General features: G+C 39.6%; 1 protein-coding gene across 2 annotated transcripts in view; it reads left to right on the top strand.

Moving 5' to 3' along the window:
• Positions 1 to 21,112, top strand: part of mTor (serine/threonine-protein kinase Tor) — a 415,570-nt gene that overhangs the window by 257,125 nt on the left and 137,333 nt on the right. For both annotated transcript variants that reach the window (XM_067136412.2, XM_067136411.2), the window contains exons 22-23: positions 4,278 to 4,482; positions 18,846 to 19,017. In XM_067136412.2, the coding sequence (XP_066992513.2) occupies positions 4,278 to 4,482; positions 18,846 to 19,017 (377 nt within the window). The remainder of the gene's footprint in view (positions 1 to 4,277; positions 4,483 to 18,845; positions 19,018 to 21,112) is intronic.

Genomic DNA, 21,112 nt, shown 5'->3' with positions numbered 1-21,112 from the left:
AAGGAGCAGAACCAATAGTCATGTTAAATGAAGCCCAACTGGACAGCGTTCCAGTTTTTAAATACTTGGGTAGCGTTACATCAAATGACAACCTAGCAAAACATGAGGTGAACAATCGAATCAATAAGGCAACACAATTTTACCACCAGGTAAGACACCTGCTGTGGATGAACAAACACCCATGAAAACAACAATGACATTGTACAAGTCTTTTTATACACCAATTCTTACATACAGTCTCGAAACCACAACACTGACCAATAGGGATAATTCCAAACTTCAGGCAGCTGAAATGAAATTCCTATGCCCTATGATCCAGAAAACCAGGAAAGACAAGATTAGGAATGAGAAAATTAGAGAAGAAGTAGGAATAGATGATTCCTCAATAAGATTCAGATATCAAGACTGAAGTGGTTTGGTCATATGAAGAGGATGCCAGTAAACAGAACTGCAAGGAAGGAATTTTACAGAAAAGTAGAAGGAAGACGACCCATGGGAAAGCCACGAAGGAAATGGATAGATTTAGTTAAGAACGATGTACTGTTGAGAGGTCATGATTGGGACAAGTTGGTGGAGGAAGAATGGTACACCACACCCGGGAAACTGGAGATGGTTTAGGATGATGATGATGATGATGATGATGATGAGTATTAAGAAAAAACAATCATGAGATTATTTCAAAACTTTTGGCAGATATCTTCAAAAATATGAAACCCCAACACTAATGCTGAGAGATAAATCCAGAAAGTTAACCCATAGTAAATAAGAAAATGCAAAGATCCTCGCAGAGACATTCAACAAACTTCCATACTGCAATGACCAACGAGAAACATTTCAAGTAAACATTGACACACTCATTTTAATAACTCCTGATCTAATAGATCCTCCAACCATTGATGAAGTAGAACTTGTAATTAAAGAACTAAAAAATTACAATGCATGTGGTAAAGATCTAGTATTTGCAGAAATCTGGAAAAATGTGGGTTGTGCAAAAAATTCTGGAACACTAGACCACAGGAGTAATCCATCCATTATTTTAAAAAAGAGATAAAACAACCCAGAAAATTACAGGGGAATAACCCTTCGAGACTGCATATACAAATATTTTCTCTTGCATAATATACAATAGGATCAAAAACAACTTTGGAACCACAACTATGAGAATACCGAGGAAGATGTGCCCACACAGATGCTGCCCAGACCAAATATTAAGCCTGAAATTAATAATGGAATATTACAAGTGTAGAAATAAACAACTATTTATCTCATTCATAGATTTCAAGAAAGCATATGATAGTGAGTATAACCCACACTTTTAAAAAGTCTCACATCATATGGTCTTCATCCCAAATTAATAAAAAATCATTAAACTAACTTTAACACAAATTCCAAGGTAAAGTTCACGGGAGAAGTGTCAAAACTGGCCTTAGACAAGGTGAAGGATTATCTCCATTGCCTCTGAATATGGCTTTCGATTAAATCATGAAACTTTGGCGAAAGAAAAACCCACCTACAATCAAAAATTTGAGCAAAACTCTCAATAAGAACAAAGTGTATGGGATTTGCAAACGATTTAGGTCTCTTAGCCCGTGACTTGGAAGAAGTTTGTGCCCAGATCACCAGTCTGCAAAAAATTGCCCTTAAAATAGGAATACACTGGGCGAGTTGGCCGTTCATTTAGGGGCACACAGCTGTGAACTTGCCTCCAGGAGATAGTGGGTTCGAATCCCACTATCGGCAGCCCTGAAGATGGTTTTCCATGGTTTCCCATTTTCACACCAGGCAAATGCTGGGGCTGTACCTTAATTAAGGCCACGGCCGCTTCCTTCCAACTCCTAGGCCTTTCCTACCCCATCATCACCATAAGACTTATCTGTGTCGGTGTGACGTAAAGCCACTAGCAAAAGAAAATAAATTAAATATTCTTTTAGAAAACTGAGATCCCACCCATGAAACCCCTGAGCATACATAGGCTCCATAAAGGATCAGAAAATGAACATAGTTCTACAATTTAAATATCTTCGAGAAATCATCACACACAATTTAAACAAGAAAGAAACATGGACAAATAGAACTAACAAAATGAAAAAAAGCCCAGTTTCTAATCTGGTCAATGTATAATAAGAAATGCTTGTCAATTGACACGCAAGATCCTACACTATAAAACCGTAACTCTCCCGGAGGCCACGTATGCTTGTGAAGCCCTTTTTCAATTTAAAAATGGAAGAACAAATTATCAGCTTCTTGAAACTGAAAGTAGAATCATTGGAACTTGCATAAATAAAAAGTACTAGGTCGAAGAAATCTGGAGAACCCTTCCTAATGAAAGTGTATATTGAAAGATTGACCCAATCACCAGCACAATAAAGAAGAAAAGAATCTCTTATTTCTTTCACATCTTGTGACTGCCAGGAAACCTGATTTTACAACAACTAGTGATGAGAAATCTTGAAAAGAAGACAGAAGGGCAATGGATCCATGAAATTCTGCAAGATCTCAAAGCAGTTGGACTCAAGATGGCAAATGCAGAGAACAAAAAATAAAATGAACACCCTTCTTAAGACTCTCAAATTTTCATCAGAAATTACACATAGGACTATAGCGATTTCAGGCAAATTGAGAAAATTACAATTAGAACAAATGGAAAAGTACTGGACAGATCACAAGAACCAAACAGTTCAACCTTCAAAGAGAAAGTGAGTGTGGAACGGCTCAAATGATTCTGTATGGCCAGTAAAATTAATATAATAATAATAATAATAATAATAGTGCCGGACTGAGTGGCTCAGACGGTAAAGGCGCTGGCCTTCTAACCCCAACTTGGCAGGATCGATCCTGGCTCAGTCCGGTGGTATTTGAAGGTGCTCAAATACGACAGCCCCGTGTCGGTAGATTTACTGGCACATAAAAAGAACTCCTGCGGGACTAAATTCCGGCACCTCGGCGTCTCCGAAGACCTTAAAAAAAGTAGTTAGTGGGACGTAAAGCAAATAACATTATTATTATTATTATTATTATTATTATTATTATTATTATTATTATTAATAGTGGAAAAGAAAACAAAAAGTATGAAGAACTGAACTGAAATTGGCACGTGGTCCATGGTCCTTAGCAGGCCTCATCGGAAAGAATAATAATAATAATCTCTGAAAACCGTCCAAAGTAGTTAGTGAGGTGTAAAAACAATAACATTATTATTGTCCCGTAAATCTATTGCTGAAGATGACCGTAGTCAAGATAGAAAACACTCCGCTCGATAATAATTGATGGTGGTGTGGTTTTTTTGTTGTTGTTATCTCTATGTAATGGGCATTAATTTTCAAGAATGAAAATTAGCAGGAAAAGAAAAGAAATGATGTATAAAAATAGTGATGGAATAGTTTTGAATCACGTATGTATGTTTAGTCCTCAGCGCGAAGGCTGGTTGGATCCTCAACAGTTCCGCCATCAGCTGTCATAGATGGCCTAGGCATCACTGAAGAGGCGTACTAGGGAAATGAGGAGTGAGGTAGTTTCCCGTTGCTTTCCTTGCCGAGCCAGAAGTTGCTATTATATATCAGTCTGCCAAGCCCACTGAAATGCATGCACCAACCGACCCTATGAGAAATATTTTCACACCATTCATAGCAGGGACTGGCTGCAAAAAGAATGGCATTACTAGCATCACTCATACCTCAGTCCCTTTCATTTTGTCCAAGCCAAGGATAAAGCTGAGACAGATCAATGAAAATAACAAAATTGCTCTAGCCCATACCAGAAGACATAGTGCTCTGTAAACACTAGGTCCTGCCAGCAAAGGCACTTGAATCAAGTAAGTGCTATTAAATATTATGCGAGATATTTTATTAGAAACCAAATTTTCATTGCAGTTTGGATCTCAGCCAATCTCTGTGAAATTTTGTAAATGTAAGGTCATGTCCCTAAGGATTGGGTTTCTTGTAAAACTGAAGGTCCTATGATATCAACAGTTGTGTAAAACTGCATACTTACTTTACTCACCAACCCCCATCCATACAAAAGAGATCATTGAAATTTAATATAAAAATGCTTTGGTAAGGTCTGGTACTCAGAAAGTAAAATGTTAACAATTATTAAGAATGATTGTATAATGTTGTCTTGAAGATTCTCATACAAGTGTCTTTTAAGATTATTCAGGGTGTGGAATCTTCGTATTTCTAACCTCCTGATTGTTGAACTTGACATGATTCAATGAATTGTTTGAGGAAGAACTGTATTTAAGTAGCATAAGTTATCGTTAATGCCATTGTTTGTTGTAGATCTTGTTGGGCATTGGCACAGACATACTCTCAGCTTCCCAGAGACCTCTTCAATGCAGCATTTGTTTCTTGCTGGACAGAACTGAATAAATCTCAGCAGACAGAGCTGATTGAGAGTTTAGAGCAAGCGTTAATGGTACCAGATCTACCAGAGATCACGCAGACCATTCTCAACCTGGCAGAGTTCATGGAGCACTGTGACAAGGTAAGTTAAGAGGTCTTAGAGACAGCTGTGTTGGTAGTAGAACAGACGGAAAGCATAGCATTTTTTATCATCATTTAAACTAGAGTAGGCCTAGTCTTAAATTAAATACAAGGCAAAAAAGGACCTGCTTTTAAGACATTCTTGCAAGTCCTTATATTATGGTTAACTTCATCATCATCATCATCATCGTTAACCATCTCCAGTTGGCTGGATGTGGTGTACGAGCCCCGTCCATCTTTGTCTATCCATGAACCACTGTTCTCTCATAATCTTCTCCCAATCTTGCCCTCTCTCCTCGACATCTTTCTTCACCAGATCTGTCCATTTTCCTCTAGGTCTACCCACTGGTCTTTTTCCTTTTACTTTTCATATTCCCTTCTTGCAATCCTGCTTGCACTCATCCATCTTACATGCTGGTAGTAGAACAGACGGAAAGCATAGCATTTTTTTATTATCATTTAAACTAGAGTAGGCCTAGTCTTAAATTCTCACCTCCTCTCGGGCTTTTTCATTTCTGAACTCGTCCTTCCTGGTCTTCTGTATCGTGTTGCGTAGGAACTTCATTTCTGCAGCTTAGAGTTTTGAGTTGTCTTGTCTTGTTAACGTGGTAGTTTCCATGCTATACGTGAGGATGGGTGTATAATATAATTTATATAATGTCATCTTTGCTTTTAATGTTAATTGTTTATCCCACAGCAGTTGTCTTACTTGGTGGTAAAATTGAGTTGCCTTGCTAATTCGACTGTCCATCTCATACTTTGCAAGGTTGTCTTTTGATACTATACTACCCAAGTAGTTAAACATTGGAAAACTGTCCAGTTTGGTGTCATTTATTCTGATTTGTGGCTTGTCATCTCCCCTCTGTAACTTTATCACCACTGTCTTAGCCTTGTTGATATTTAAATCATACCTCTTAAACTCTTGACTCCATTTCTGCAGCTTTTTCTCCACATCATTTTTGGTTTCACCCCAGGTCACCACGTCGTATGCAGAGATGAAAGCTTGAAAGTCTTGCTGCTCCTTCCTTTTTAGAGCCTTTATTATGGCATCCATCGCAGTGATAAATAAGAGGGGTGACAGAGCACTGCCTTATTGTACTACTCTCTTCATTTCAAACCATTTGGACACTTGCACACAACTTCTGGTTTTATCATACAGCATCTTTCACTTTTGCAATAAGACTGTCATAAACTCCCAACTCTTTTAGGCATTTCCAGATATGCTCCCTTGGTATGCTATCATAAGGTAACGGGAGGGACCCTCTTAGAGGCAGCCCTGCCCAGGGAGTGGCGCCCCTGCCTATGTGTGAGTCCCAGAGCGCTCTGACTCGGTGTGTAACATCTTGTAAAGGGTCCCAGCTCAGGGTAACGAGTGAAGACCTCAACAGCAGCAAAAGTGGAGAATATGATTCGGTATGGTGGAGCTAGCGGAGAAAGCAACCCATTCCTCTGGGAGTAGTGCAGATTGAACCCACTGCCTTGTGGGATGAGAAGGGATCCTCAAAAGCTAAGAGAGTAAACCCCAAAAGAAAATCCTCAGTTACGTTAGGCCTAGCAAGCCAGTAAATGAGCTTATTTGTAGTTGTTTCAAAACACATAAGAGCCTCTGAACGTATTTATCAACTAAATTAAGGCGCCAGCATGAGCAGACTCATGTCAGGGATGATAGACAGGGCAGGGTCTTGCAAAAATACAAAAGTCCCGGAGGAGACTAACACGGATTGGGACCATCAGTTTAGTCATTCTCACAGGAAAACCTGAACAACTAGTGGACCTTATGGAAAGGAGGAAATTAAAGATATTGGGGCTGAGTGAAACCAAATGGAGGAGGAAAGGAATGAAGAAAATAAGAAAACAGTATACACTGTATTGGCATGGAAATGACAAAGAGATGAGGAAAGATGTTGGTTACATCATGAGTAAAGATCTAGAAGGAGTTGCTGACATTCAGTATGTTAGTGAGAGAATAATAAAGGTGACTATTCATTTAAGAAAAAAAAACTAACTTTGGTACAGGTGTATGCACCTCAAAATGGATGTTGTCAAGAGGATAAGAACCAGTTTCTTGATGACTTGGAAAAAGTTATTAGTAAAGAGAAAGTAATCATTATAGGAGATCTGAATGCACAGATTGGGACAGATAGAACAGGATATGAGAATGTAATTGGACCTCATGGATATGGTGGATGAAATATAGAAATTGAACATCTCCTTGACTTCTGTATGAGGAGTGGGTTGGTGGTGAAAAATTGTTGGTTCAAGAAGAGACAGGGCAATAAGATGACACGGTACAGTTGGGATGGCCTACAAATGACTGTAATTGATTATGTCATCTCAGATGAAGAAAGGAGTAGAATGGTGACAGATGTCGGAGTAATACCCAGTGAGAGTCTTGACAGTGACCACCGTCTATTACTAGTGGACCTGAGAAACTACTATGTGCCAAAAGTACAGAACAGGAAAATGCCAAAAATCAAAGTATGGGGACTCCAGAAAACAGATAAGAGAACTGAGTATCAGAACCGGATAAAAACCCTGTTAACCAAGAGCTGAAAGAAAAATGGAGAGGCAGAATGGACCAGACTAAGGGACACATTGGTTATGGAAGCAACTGAAGTTTGTGGAATGACAAGTATGAAAACAACAGAGAAGGAAACACCTTGGTGGAATGAAAGAGTAAGAGCAGCGATCAGAAAAAGAAATTTGCGGAAAGGAAGGGATCCGGAGAAAAATAAACCAGATCTTGCCAGAGACGAGGCAAAGATCAGAAACCTCGAATAATTATACCGAAACAAGTAACTGGATGTTAAAAGAACAGTTACAGAAGAAAAGACCAAGGCATGGAATATATTCACTCAGAAACTGGAGGAAGACAGCAGAGGCAATAAGAAACTACTGTATAGGGTTATCAGAGGTAAGGGGAAACCAATGAATACCATAATGGCACTTGAATATGAAAATGGAAATCTGGTTAGGATAGAAAGACATGAGAGAAGTCCTGAAAAAGCATTTCGACCACCTACTGAATAGACCAGTTCAAGAACAAAATACAGAATCAAAAATCCAAGCTTCCAATGAAGAACCTCTCATCACCTGGTCAGAAAATGAGACAGCCTTAAAATCTCTGCCTAAAGGAAAATCTTCAAGTACAGATGAAGTGAATGCAGACATGATGAAGGCAGCAAGCATCCAGGGTATACAATGGCTACACAGAGTACTAAATGCTGTATTGACAGACAACGAAATACCTGCAGATTGGAGCAAGGGCATTATAATTCCCCTGTTTAAGACAGGCAGCAGACGGAAACCCACCAATTATAGAGGAATAACACTACTGTCACATGGGCTAAAAATTCTATAGATGATCATAGAAAGGAGATTGAGAACCATCATTGAACCACAGTTAGAGGAGGAGCAAGAAGTAACAGATCAACAATGGATCTAATTTTTAGCACCTGCATGCTGATGGAAAAGTATTGGGAGAAAGGCAAGAACCTGGTCATTGTACTCCTGGATATAGAAAAGGCCTATGTTAGTGTTATAAGAGATAAGATCTGGGAGGCCTGAGGAAAGGAAATATGCCAGAAGGACTGGTAAGTGAAATTCAGATGTTATACAGCTGTGTACAAATTGGGGAAGGTCGATCATCATGGTTTGAGACCAAGAGTGGAGTTCAACAAGGAAGTGCACTGTCCCCACTACTGTTCATCACTGTTATGGACAATAAAATGAAGAATGTCAAGGAACATTTAGGCAAACTGAATGCAGTGGCCTTTGCTGATGATATCATGATTTGGAGTGAAACAGAAAAGGAATTACAGACCAGACTCAACGTATGGAAATCCCAGTTAATCCCACAAATGAATCTTTAAAAATGTTTTACTCTTCCTCTACTGTTGTTGTTTCTCCCTGTGGTAGGTTTTGTTGTATTCTATTCTGATATTCTTCCTGGAACTGAGCTTTTTCTAATTTCCATGTGTTTATTTTTCGTTTCTTCTTTGTTTTCTTGTGAATTTCATTTGTCATATAGTCAAAGTCCATGATCAGCATTCTGAGAACCTTGCTACCTGTCTTTCTCCATTTTGTTTCGCTTAGACCTAATATAGATATGTTTTTCCTCTGCATCGTATCTCTGAGTTCTTCGGTCTTACCAGTTAGGGTCAATATATCAATCAATCAGTCAATACTGATCTGCATTTAGGGCAGTCGCCCAGGTGGCAGATTCCCTATCTGTTGCTTTCCTAGCCTTTTCCCAAATGATTTCAAAGAAATTGGAAATTTATTGAACATCTCCCTTGGTAAGTTATTCCAATCCCTAACTCCCCTTCCTATAAATTAATATTTGCCCCAGTTTGTCCTCTTGAATTCCAACTTTATCTTCATATTGTGATCTTTCGTACTTTTATAAACGCCATTCAAACTTATTCGTCTACTAATGTCATTCCACGCCATCTCTCTGCTGACAGCTCGGAACATACCACTTATAATACCAATATAATGGTCCGTTATTGGACATTATAAATTTTCCAGCTAACTCATTCTTGGTTGCCTGCGTTTCACCCTCATGTGCTAAGTTAGGCTCGTCAGTTGGGACTTAGCACACCACCCAAGATGCAAGGCTAGTGCATACCGTGGAGGCCACTGCATAGGCTATTTGAAGCCACCAGCAGTGCCAATGCACTGTGAGAGCTATGTCTCATTTCCAAAAATAGATGCCTGCTTGGCCATCAAATGATGTAGATGTTGATTCCCATAGGGAACCTAAAATATTTGTCCTGAATGAGTAAATTTATAATACCAATATAATGGTCCGTTATTGGACATTATAAATTTTCCAGCTAACTCATTCTTGGTTGCCTGCGTTTCGCCCTCGTGTGCTAAGTTAGGCTCGTCAGTTGGGACTTAGCACACCACCCAAAACGCAAGGCTAGTGCATACCGTGGAGGCCACTGCATAGGCTATTTGAAGCCACCAGCAGTGCCAATGCACTGTGAGAGCTATGTCTCATTTCCAAAAATAGATGCCTGCTAGGCCATCAAATGATGTAGATGTTGATTCCCATAGGGAACCTAAAATATTTGTCCTGAATGAGTAAATTTATAATACCAATATAATGGTCCAATTGGACATTATAAATTTTCCAGCTAACTCATTCTTGGTTGCCTGCATTTCGGCCTCGTGTGCTAAGTTAGGCTCGTCAGTTGGGACTTAGCACACCACCCAAGACGCAAGGCTAGTGCATACCGTGGAGGCCACTGCATAGGCTATTTGAAGCCACCAGCAGTGCCAATGCACTGTGAGAGCTATGTCTCATTTCCAAAAATAGATGCCTGCTTGGCCATCAAATGATGTAGATGTTGATTCCCATAGGGAACCTAAAATATTTGTCCTGAATGAGTAAATTTATAATACCAATATAATGGCCCGTTATTGGACATTGTAAATTTTCCAGCTAACTCATTCTTGGTTGCCTGCGTTTCGCCCTCGTGTGCTAAGTTAGGCTCGTAAGTTGGGACTTAGCACACCACCCAAGACGCAAGGCTAGTGCATACCGTGGAGGCCACTGCATAGGCTATTTGAAGCCACCAGCAGTGCCAATGCACTGTAAGAGCTATGTCTCAAATATTTTCGGTTCCCTATGGGAATCAACATCTACATCATTTGATGGCCAAGCAGGCATCTATTTTTGGAAATGAGACATAGCTCTCACAGTGCATTGGCACTGCTGGTGGCTTCAAATAGCCTATGCAGTGGCCTCCACGGTATGCACTAGCCTTGCGTCTTGGGTGGTGTGCTAAGTCCCAACTGATGAGCCTAACTTAGCACACGAGGGCGAAACGCAGGCAACCAAGAATGAGTTAGCTGGAAAATTTATAATGTCCAATAACGGACCATTATATTGGTATTATAAATTTACTCATTCAGGACAAATATTTTAGGTTCCCTATGGGAATCAACATCTACATCATTTGATGGCCAAGCAGGCATCTATTTTTGGAAATGAGACATAGCTCTCACAGTGCATTGGCACTGCTGGTGGCTTCAAATAGCCTATGCAGTGGCCTCCACGGTATGCACTAGCCTTGCGTCTTGGGTGGTGTGCTAAGTCCCAACTGACGAGCCTAACTTAGCACACGAGGGCGAAACGCAGGCAACCAAGAATGAGTTAGCTGGAAAATTTATAATGTCCAATAACGGACCATTATATTGGTATTATAAATTTACTCATTCAGGACAAATATTTTAGGTTCCCTATGGGAATCAACATCTACATCATTTGATGGCCAAGCAGACATCTATTTTTGGAAATGAGACATAGCTCTCACAGTGCATTGGCACTGCTGGTGGCTTCAAATAGCCTATGCAGTGGCCTCCACGGTATGCACTAGCCTTGCATCTTGGGTGCTGTGCTAAGTCCCAACTGACGAGCCTAACTTAGCACACGAGGGCGAAACGCAGACAACCAAGAATGAGTTAGCTGGAAAATTTATAATGTCCAATAACGGACCATTATATTGGTATTATAAATTTACTCATTCAGGACAAATATTTTAGGTTCCCTATGGGAATCAACATCTACAACATACTACTTAGTCGAGCAGCTCTTCTTCTTTCTCTCAATTCTTCCCAACCCAAACATTGCAACATTTTTGTAACGCTACTCTTTTGTGGAAATCACTCAGAACAAATCGAGCTGCTTTTCTTAAGATTTTTTCCAGTTCTTGAATCAGGTAATCCTGGTGAGGGTCCCATACACTAGAACCATACTCTAGTTGGGGTCTTACCAGAGACTTATATGCCCTCTCCTTTACATCCTTACTACAACCCCTAAACACCCTCATAACCATGTGCAGAGATCGGTACCCTTTATTTACAATCCCATTTATGTGATTACCCCAATGAAGATCTTTCCTTATATTAACACCTAGATACTTACAATGATCCCCTAAAGGAACTTTCACCCCATCAACACAGTAATTAAAACTGAGAGGACTTTTCCTATTTGTGAAACTCACAACCTGACTTTTAACCCCGTTTATCAACATACCATTGCCTGCTGTCCATCTCACAACATTTTCGAGGTCACATTGCCGTTGCTCATAATCTTGTAACTTATTTATCACTCTATAGAGAATATCATCATCCGCAAAAAGCCTTACCTCCGATTCCACTCCTTTACTCATATCATTTGTATATATAAGAAAACATAAAGGTCCGATAACACTGCCCTGAGGAACTCCCCTCTCAACTATTACAGGGTCAGACAAAACTTCACCTATTCTAACTCTCTGAGATCTATTTTCTAGAAATATAGCAACCCATTCAGTCACTCTTTTGTCTAGTCCAGTTGCACTCATTTTTGCCAGTATTCTCCCATGATCCACCCTATCAAATGCTTTAGACAGGTCAATCGCGATACAGTCCATTTGACCTCCAGAATCCAAGATATCTGCTATATCTTGCTGGAATCCTACAAGTTGAGCTTCAGTGGAATAATCTTTCCTAAAACCGAATTGCCTTCTATTGAACCAGTTATTAATTTCACAAACATGTCTAATATAATCAGAAAGAATGCCTTCCCAAAGCTTACATACAATGCATGTCAAACTTACTGGCCTGTAATTTTCAGCTTTATGTCTATCACCCTTTCCTTTATACACAGGGGCTACTATAGCAACTCTCCATTCATCTGGTATAGCTCCTCCGACCAAACAATTTGTACTTTTCTCTTCTTTCAAATCCGTCTATCATCGGAGCCATGTTGGCTGTCATACCTGACAGATCTGCTCAAAGACTGTGTCACATTAGGCAATAACTTTGATCCGAGGCTCTTTTTACCTTTGAAAGCAATAAAAAGATTCTAACTATTGGCTTCCTGGGCCTATCGTGAATGTTCGCGTAGGTGTTTGGTTTTGCACTAGATGTTCAGTGCCTGACAAGCATTTCCTCATGTCAGCTAGATCTATCGTTTACCCGCCAATACTCGGGAGGCTGATTGCAGTGGTTGCCGACTGGGCGATGGGGTCACCACATCTCTGCGCCATATTGGTAGCCAGGTTTATTTTACACCCAACATCTGGACAGAATACGAAGAATAAATACGTGCTATGAATAATAAAGAGTTATTTTGAGAGTAAGTCCTATGAGATTTGTACTGCGAATATTCAGACATCAATAGTCAAGTGCGTTACAACCGGACACAACACAACTCGATTGAAGTGAGGCTAAATTAGCCTGTTGTCCACGGAATTGTCTGTACTAATGTTCTACATTTCATTGCATATTTAATTTCTTAATGGGTCATTTTATGAGACCAAAGTTCATTTTCATTGTAACCACTCTTGCGAGTTTGTCATCACCTTGGTGAAATCTCTCTACGACACCCATCTTCCTTAAGATATGGTATGCTTCCTTACTAATAGTCAAGAATCATTGAATAATCGAAATTGAAGAAGCCCTTCAAGAAATCAGCATAACAGGTACAATTTTATAGGTTTTCATTGTGCATGAGGTCGAGATCTCCAAGGCGAAGATTAGGATATTTCTCTGTCCATTTGTGACATTGCTGTAGCATTGAGATACTATGTATGCCATTTGCTCCAAAACTCCTCTGTCATTTTTTACAGGGTGTTATCTCCTTAAGAGCCTGTTGAGAGGCCAGTGTGAGGATCGCAATTGGGAATAGCTGTTAAGTGCTCACCGAATGGGGAGTGGGAAGGATGAATCCGCACTAAGTATTGTTAAAGGGCTAGAGTTTAAACATGCTTCAGTTTTAATACCAAATTAACACACTGGGACGAAATGCTGGCAACCAGGAATGAGTTAGCTGGAAAATTTATAATGTCCAATAATGGACCAACTATATTGATATTATAAATTTACTCATTCTGGACTAATATTTCAAGTTCCCTATGGGAATCAACATCTATATATTGCTTCAATTTAGGTTATAAGGGTTTCAAGTTCTTAAAAGGTGAATACTGCTTTTCGCATTGTTCTTCGAAGACGGTATTTGAAGGAGGCACCACTGAATTTTGTAGCATTATCGCTATAGATATTGATGATGATGATGATGATTTTTTGTTTAAAGGGGCCTAACATCTAAGGTCATCGGGCCCAGGCTACAAATATTTAAGGGACATCTTCTTCATGATGTAAAGTGATGCATTGTTGCCGTAAATGCATTTGTGGTGAGATGTGAAACCACTTTTAGATGAACATCTCTTGTTATGATGCAAGGAGGACAAGAACTTAAGCGTTCCCCGTCTGCCTTTTCGTATTATAAAATGGGCCAGTGTAGCCTACTCCTACATTCAAGAATGGTCTGGAGAACACGATTCTTTCGTTTGGATGGTTTCTCATTATCTGTTGAGCTGTAGATTTCTTAAGTTTGAAGCGTATCAAGTAGGAAGATATGTAGTAAAAGTCCACCTTAGCAAGTACAGCATATAGCGAGGACCCCATTGTAACAATTTTCTTTCTGTCCCTTGAAAATTCCTGTATTAAACTGTATGTTATCCTTCGTTTACCACGAGAACCCTATCACTGAATTCTATGTATAATAGATATGGTGATTTAGGATGCTGAATGAGTCTATTATGATATTTACATTTCTTTACGACTTGGTGAATCCTTGGTATCCAGTATTTTTCTTGTAAAAGAGATCAGGACCTTAGGTCCAGTATGAAGCAGTTTTTGATGTTCGTTCGTAATGATAAGGTCAGTTAGATGATAGTGAGAAGGTAAAATAGTTTATGATTAGTTTCAAAGGAAACAGATATATAATGCAGTTTTCCTCCAACACACAGGTTACCATCCTGATCTATTACTGAGTTTAAGACTGTATTGGCCGGTTTCACCAAGCTTCGTTTATGAATTTGACGACTGTTTAACTTTGACGATTCATTTATCGTCCATTTTTCGTTTCTTCAATGTCTGTTTACTTTGACGATCGCCAAACGCACCGTCAGTTTTGACGCGCCGATTTTCGACCTTCAAACATAACGGTTCATTTAAAATGGTGTGTCTGTGTTGTAAACACTGCAGTGTTCAGTAATAGTTGGAAATTACAGATTTTTTTAAAAGTGTTTTAAGCATTTCGGATTTTACAGGAAGTGTTAAAGCATTTCACAGAACGTTATTTAGAAGATCATGAATGTGGGAGACAACTTTGATGCTGAATTACTGCATATAGAATTATTGGAAAATCTGGGATCTGAATGTACAATTCCTGACCGTAATGATCATTTCTTCTCAATGGATGACTTCAATTTTGTAACTAGGTACAGACTTTCCAAGAGAGTAGTACTGAAACTTTTCGAGCAAATTGAAAATAGACTGGAATATCCTACTAATAGAAACCGTCCGTTAACACCAATACAACAACTACTTTTAACTCTACGTTTTTATGCTACTGGTTCTTTTCAGTTGGTACTAGCAGATGTGAATAGTGTATCTAAATCAACAATTTGTCGCTATATTAGGAAAGTTTCTGAAGCAGTTGGTTCCTTGAGACCCCTGTATGTGAATTTCCCTGAAGGTGACGAAGCTCGTTCAGTTATTCGCGATTTTTATATGATAAGCAACTTCCCTGGAGTAATAGGTGTCATTGGCTGCACACATATACCTATACTGTCTCCTGGTGGACATAATGCAAAAGTTTTCCGCAACAGAAAGTCCTATTTTTCAATTAATGTACAGACTATTTGTGATGCTAATTTACTAATAAGGAATATTGTGCTAGATGGCCTGGATCGGTTCATGACAGTTTTATTTTTGATGATTCTGAAATAAGAATGGATATCGACTTACACATTTTCTTCTTACGCCATTCTTAAATCCACAAAATCAAGGCGAGGAAAACTACAACAGAGCCCATATTAAGACAAGAAACACTGTTGAACGACAATATGGAGTATGGAAAAGGAGATTTCCGGCCTTATCACTGGGTTTAAAAACAACAGTAACAACATCTTTATCTGTCATAGTGGCTACCGCTGTGCTACATAATATTGCTATGCAAACAAAGGAAGATGAACCCCCGGAAGATGAAGTACTCCATCACTACCTAGAAGGAAACAGGCGACTTAACAGGAATGATTTAGTCTTTGAGGAAATTAATGTAGGCCTACCTGGCTTAGCTGATCAAGATGGTCCTCCAGGTGTTAATCGGAACAGAATCGTTGAAAACCATTTCCGTTAAGACACTGCTTTAAAAGTAGAATAAATTTAAAACACACGAGTTCTGTATCACTAATATTAAATAAACAAGCACACACTTTATTGTTTTCTATAGCACACAATAGGCAATATTTAATGTGGCTGTATGTTTGTTACTAATAGGTCATTGGCTAATGTTACTTAAGTTTATACGTTTATAAATTCGTAGATCATTATTACATTATTATTATTATTATTATTATTATTATTATTATTATTATTATTATTATTAAATTTAGTCTATTGTTTCTTCAAATAAAAGGAAAGTTTTGCCTCTAGCACTGCACTTCTCAGTTTTTCATTTTCTTGCTTAATTTTTTCGGTTTCTTTTTTCATGTGTATTAAGGCTAGTTCTTCGTTATGCCTTAATTGCAGCATGTCTAATTCTTGCTTGCAAGAATCCCTTCTTGCTTCCGACAACTCAATGATTTTTTCACGAGCTTTCAGTGCTTCTGATTTCTTTCTCTTCTTAAAAGAAGGCCGGTTTCTTAATGCCCACGACATCTTGCTACCGCTAGTTGATGGTGGAAGGTTATGGATTGTATTCGGGACCATTTCTTCACTGGTAGGGATAAGGATCTCTGTACTTGGTTCTTCTTGAAACGTCACCAGTACATTGCATGGTTCAATAGTGTTGCTACTGGACGCGGTTAGGCCTATGTATGCAGAATCGCTATCCAAGTTGTTGGGAAGAGGCTCTACTTGGTCCCTGATTATTTCCAGGAGTTGTGATTATGTTTGGTCTAATGAAGGGGTTACAGCAACTCCACCTCCAGTTTTAAACATATTCACCTTATCCTGGCATCTTTTTTGCTTAGCCCTTCTTTTGAAGTTGTCGTAAAACACTTCCAATTGTTTCACTGACCTCTTACAAACAAATTCATGAGAATTAAAACAATTTGCAAGTTCTATCCACGCTTTCTCTTTATCACACAACGTTATGCCATCGGTTTTCTTGTTTTCAATTGTCTCTTTCCTTTCGGCAACAAGACTCACGAACAAACTCTTCCAATCTTCAGAGAATTTAGGTCCTCTCTTCTTTGACGAAATATTATTATTATCTTCCATTTTTGAGACCACTCTTACAACAGAAAATTAAATTACAAAATAAGTCTATTTTCAACCACGGCTCAGTACTTCAATTATTAATCGAGAAATGGCAATCAGAATGTGCGACAAAACTCTATATATCGCGATATAACGTAGTTTCGAAATGCGAGATCGTGTCAAAATAAACGGAGCGTCTATTCCAGCTCACTAGTGACGATGAAATGTAATAGGTTTTAACGAAGCGTCAAAAAGAAACGGGTCATCATTTTTGACAGGCGTCAAGCATATTAGGACAAAGCTTGGTGAAACCGGCCATAAGTCTGCTTGTTGAGTGGATGTTCTTGTTCTGTATGAGACATTAGATTTTCTTATGATAAGAGGTGGATTGAACAATCTTTTCGCATTTATCAAGAGCGTTATTAATTTCTTGAGGCTTTAAGGGTGAGGTATTGCATGCTTCAGGTTTTCACTTGCATTAGAAGCAAACCAAAGATAATAAAAATAGTTCTGAGAAGTTTGTTTAATGTTGAAGAATTTGTTCAGAAATGAGTCATCGTACTGTGTGAAAACAAGCAATGTCATTAATTATCTGTCGTGGAGTGGTCAGTATCTTGTGTCGGCCAGGATTACAATCTAGCTGTAGTGAAGCATAGGATGTCTTGAGTGATTCTTCCTTCCTGCCCTTAAGAGAGAAGGAGTCTCTGGTAATCCCACACTTCCCCTAGTGTGATTGCTGCCTGGGAAACTGATTGTCTCGGATTGAGTAGGGGTATTTCAGTCGCCTTGGCAAACATTACTGCAATGTATTCTAAACGTTGGAAAACTGTATGGAATGTCTGGAAAACAACAACACAGTTCAACCCGGGAAAAGAACTAAATAATAATTACATTATTCACATATTTACACTCGTACAGTAATTCATTCACTCGATAACACTTTCACTCCCGTTCATATATACAGAGATTTACCACATATTTTTTACATGTATTGTAAACTCCGTTTAGAGGCAAGGCTTTTATTTTAGGAGGTAGTCCTTTCCAGAGTCGTGAGGTGCGGCCATAGTAACCGGATTGGTAGGAGGTGATATGGGCAAATGGAGGGACAAGATTAATGCCCCTGCGAACAGAGAAAAAGGACAGGAAAAGGCGGCAAAAAGGATCAAGGTTAATGGAGTCAGCGAGGGATTATCGAAAGAAGATTAAGTGCGTTCTTTTGACAGTGGTTTCTATTGAGGGGAGGTTAGCTGAATAATAAAATAAATAATAAATAATAAATAAATAATAAATAATAAAAGTTATTAGCCTCCAACACAATGCTGTGTTCTCTGAAGCTTATTGAGTTTTACGACTGTGGTGGGACTCCAGGCAGGAAACGCATAGGTTAATATGGGTCTCACCAACCTAAGACAGGCTGTTCATAGGCCCTTGATTTGAAGCCTTTTAGGTTCCTGCTAAAAAATCCTATGATTTTCACCACTTTTCACTTTGTCTCCTCTGTCTGCAGGTTCCATTTCAAATCTCAGAAACAATGATTCCTAACAGTTTAATATCAGAGCACTACAGTATTATGTTATTTAATTCATACCTGTTCTCTAGGCAATTTGTGATCTACTTATTACATTTATGTTTAACCCATTCACGGAACACCACACAGATAAATTTTGTAAGTCCGATTGCAGTTTTCAACTATCTTTCATGTTCTTTATACTTTTTTTATAGACAGTGGCATCTGCATATTGTGCCATTTGTGCTGTTACACAACTGAAAAGGGTAAATAAATCCAGCTCTACTATAGTCTGAGTTAAATGGGTAGTAGTTTGACCTCAAGAGGCTACTCAGAATTATCCAACCGAATGGCCACTGTGTTCTCGTGTGATCCCACCCACTCAATGCATTGCAGTCTACAGAAAATTTCTCTGTTAAATTTCTTGTGCCAGGCCAAGATATTTTTGTTCCATAAAAATGACTGCAGTTGAAACTGCTTCCAATTTGGCACACACTTAGAATCTCTGTTTACTGAATATTATCTGAAAAGGTTCAATTTATTTTTTTGTTTGCCATCACAATTAAGTCATATGTTCATGGTTGTTCCAGGGCCCACTTCCGTTGGACCCCCAACTGCTTGGTGAAAGAGCCATACACTGCCGAGCTTATGCAAAAGCTTTGCATTACAAGGAGGATGAGTTCCACAAAGAGCCCAATGCCCAAGTGTTCGAGGCTCTCATATCTATCAACAACAAACTCCAGCAGAAAGAAGCTGCTGCAGGTAGGTTCTTACAGGTTGTGATAATTGTTGTTCACCACACCAACAGGCATCATGGTGAAGAGATGGTAACAGTCTTGGAAATTGCCATACATTGATACAGTGAGAAACTCTCACCACTGCAGGGTCAGATGGTGATGAGAGTTCTGTTGTTTGCAAAGAGGATTAGATTGTATTGATGGTCAGAACTGGGAATAGTTGCCAACGAAAAAGGATTCTTTTTTCATGCCTTGTCTTTAAAGTCACTTGCACTTCATGGTGAAAAGTGTGATGGGGGTAAAAATGTCAAAAGAAAGGCTTACAATTCTGTTATGTGGTGACATGGAGGGAGAAAATGAAGGGATTCGACCTCCCAAGAAAACTTTGGTGTCACCTCAACAGACTGAGAACTGGGCATGGACGCTGCAATTTCTTATGCCATAAGTGAGGTTGGATGGATTCTCCTATGTGTGAATGCAGTGAAGAGGAGCAGACCATGAACCATGTCATCCTGCGCTGCCGTCTTCATACCTACTCCGGAAGCCCCAGCGACCTGTTTCATCTTTCAGAAAGTGCTGTAGAGTGGCTGAAACACTTGAATCTGGACTTATAAATTTGTGGTTATAATCACCATACATTTTTTTTTTTAAAGGTGGTAATTGGGAAATCAGCAAAACCAAGGTGTTTTAAAAATTTGGATTTGAGCAAGCTCCCAATAACATGGCAGAGTAACAGGAAAGTCTGGATGACCAGTGATGTAATGGAAGAATCAGAATGGATTAAACTCTAGGATGAAAAAGGGAAACTGCAAAGTGATTCTTTTCCTCAACTATGTCAATTGCCACCCAAATGTGATGCTTTCCAATGTCTTTCTGGCCAGGTTTCCACCTAACACAATCATTGTTGTTCAATCTATGGATGAAGGAGTAATTTACATCTTTAAATCTCACTACAGGCATTTATTGATTCAGTCACTGATCATAAATGTTGATCAAGATGACAGTACCTACTCTGTTGCATACTCAGTTTCCATACTGGATGCTGTTAACTGGACCAGTTTGGTGATGAAGCAGTTCAAACCTCAAATAGTGGTAAAGTACTTTGTAAAAGCAGGATTTGCAGAGATTGGTGACATCAGCTCATCTCAGGAAGTGAGTGAAAATGCTGCAACGATATCTATGCTAAGCGAAGAATGAAACTGAGCCTGCAGTGTAGACTAATACATTTGCAGCGATGACCAGTTTGTTACTCACTATACACTGATCAGCCAGAACATTATGACCACCTACCTACTATCAATATAAACCCATCCTGGCGATAGCAACGTCACCTGACGAGGAATGACTGCTAGTCACACACATACACGGTGCATGTAGTATCAGTGAGGGTGCTGTCCGTGTGTAGAATGGACAAAGCGCGCGATCTATCAGAGTTTGACCGAGGGCAGATTGTGATAGCCAGGAGGCTTGGCACGAGCATTTCGGAAACTGCACGACTTGTTGGCTGTTCGAGAAATTTTGTGGTGAGCGTCTTCAACAAGTGGCGAAACCAACGTCCAAACGTCGAGGGGTTGGGCGGCCACCACTCATTACAGATGTCGAACGTCATAGGCTGGTAGACTGGTAAAACAGGACAGGCAGCGAACTGTGGCAGAACTAACATCAGACTTTAATGTTGGGCAGAGGACAAGTGTGTCTGAACACACACTGCATTGAACACTCCTAAGAATGAACCTCTGCAGCCGACAACCCATGCATGTGCCAATGTTAACACCGCAATATCGGCAACTATGACTGAAATGGGCACGTGACCATCGTCACTGGACGTTGGCGCAGTGGTAGAGCATTGCATGGTCTGATTAATCCCTAAACCTTCTTCATCATGCCGATGAGAGTGTGTGAATCCGAAATCCTCGAGGGGAACAGCTCCTTGACACCTGTACTGCGGGACGAAGACAAGCTGGCAGCGGCTCAATTATGTTCTAGGGAACATTCACCTGGGCAGCCATGGGTCCGAGTGGAGCTCGTGCGAGGCAGCATGATGGCCGAGAAGTATTGTACACTGGTTGGAGACCACGTACACCCCTTCATGGCGATCATGTTTCCCAATGGCAGTGGCA

The sequence above is a fragment of the Anabrus simplex genome, chromosome 1 (genome assembly GCF_040414725.1).
Source record: "Anabrus simplex isolate iqAnaSimp1 chromosome 1, ASM4041472v1, whole genome shotgun sequence".
Classification (NCBI taxonomy): domain Eukaryota; kingdom Metazoa; phylum Arthropoda; class Insecta; order Orthoptera; family Tettigoniidae; genus Anabrus; species Anabrus simplex.
Note: the sequence above shows the minus strand (reverse complement) of the source record. Positions and strands in the feature narration are given on the sequence as shown.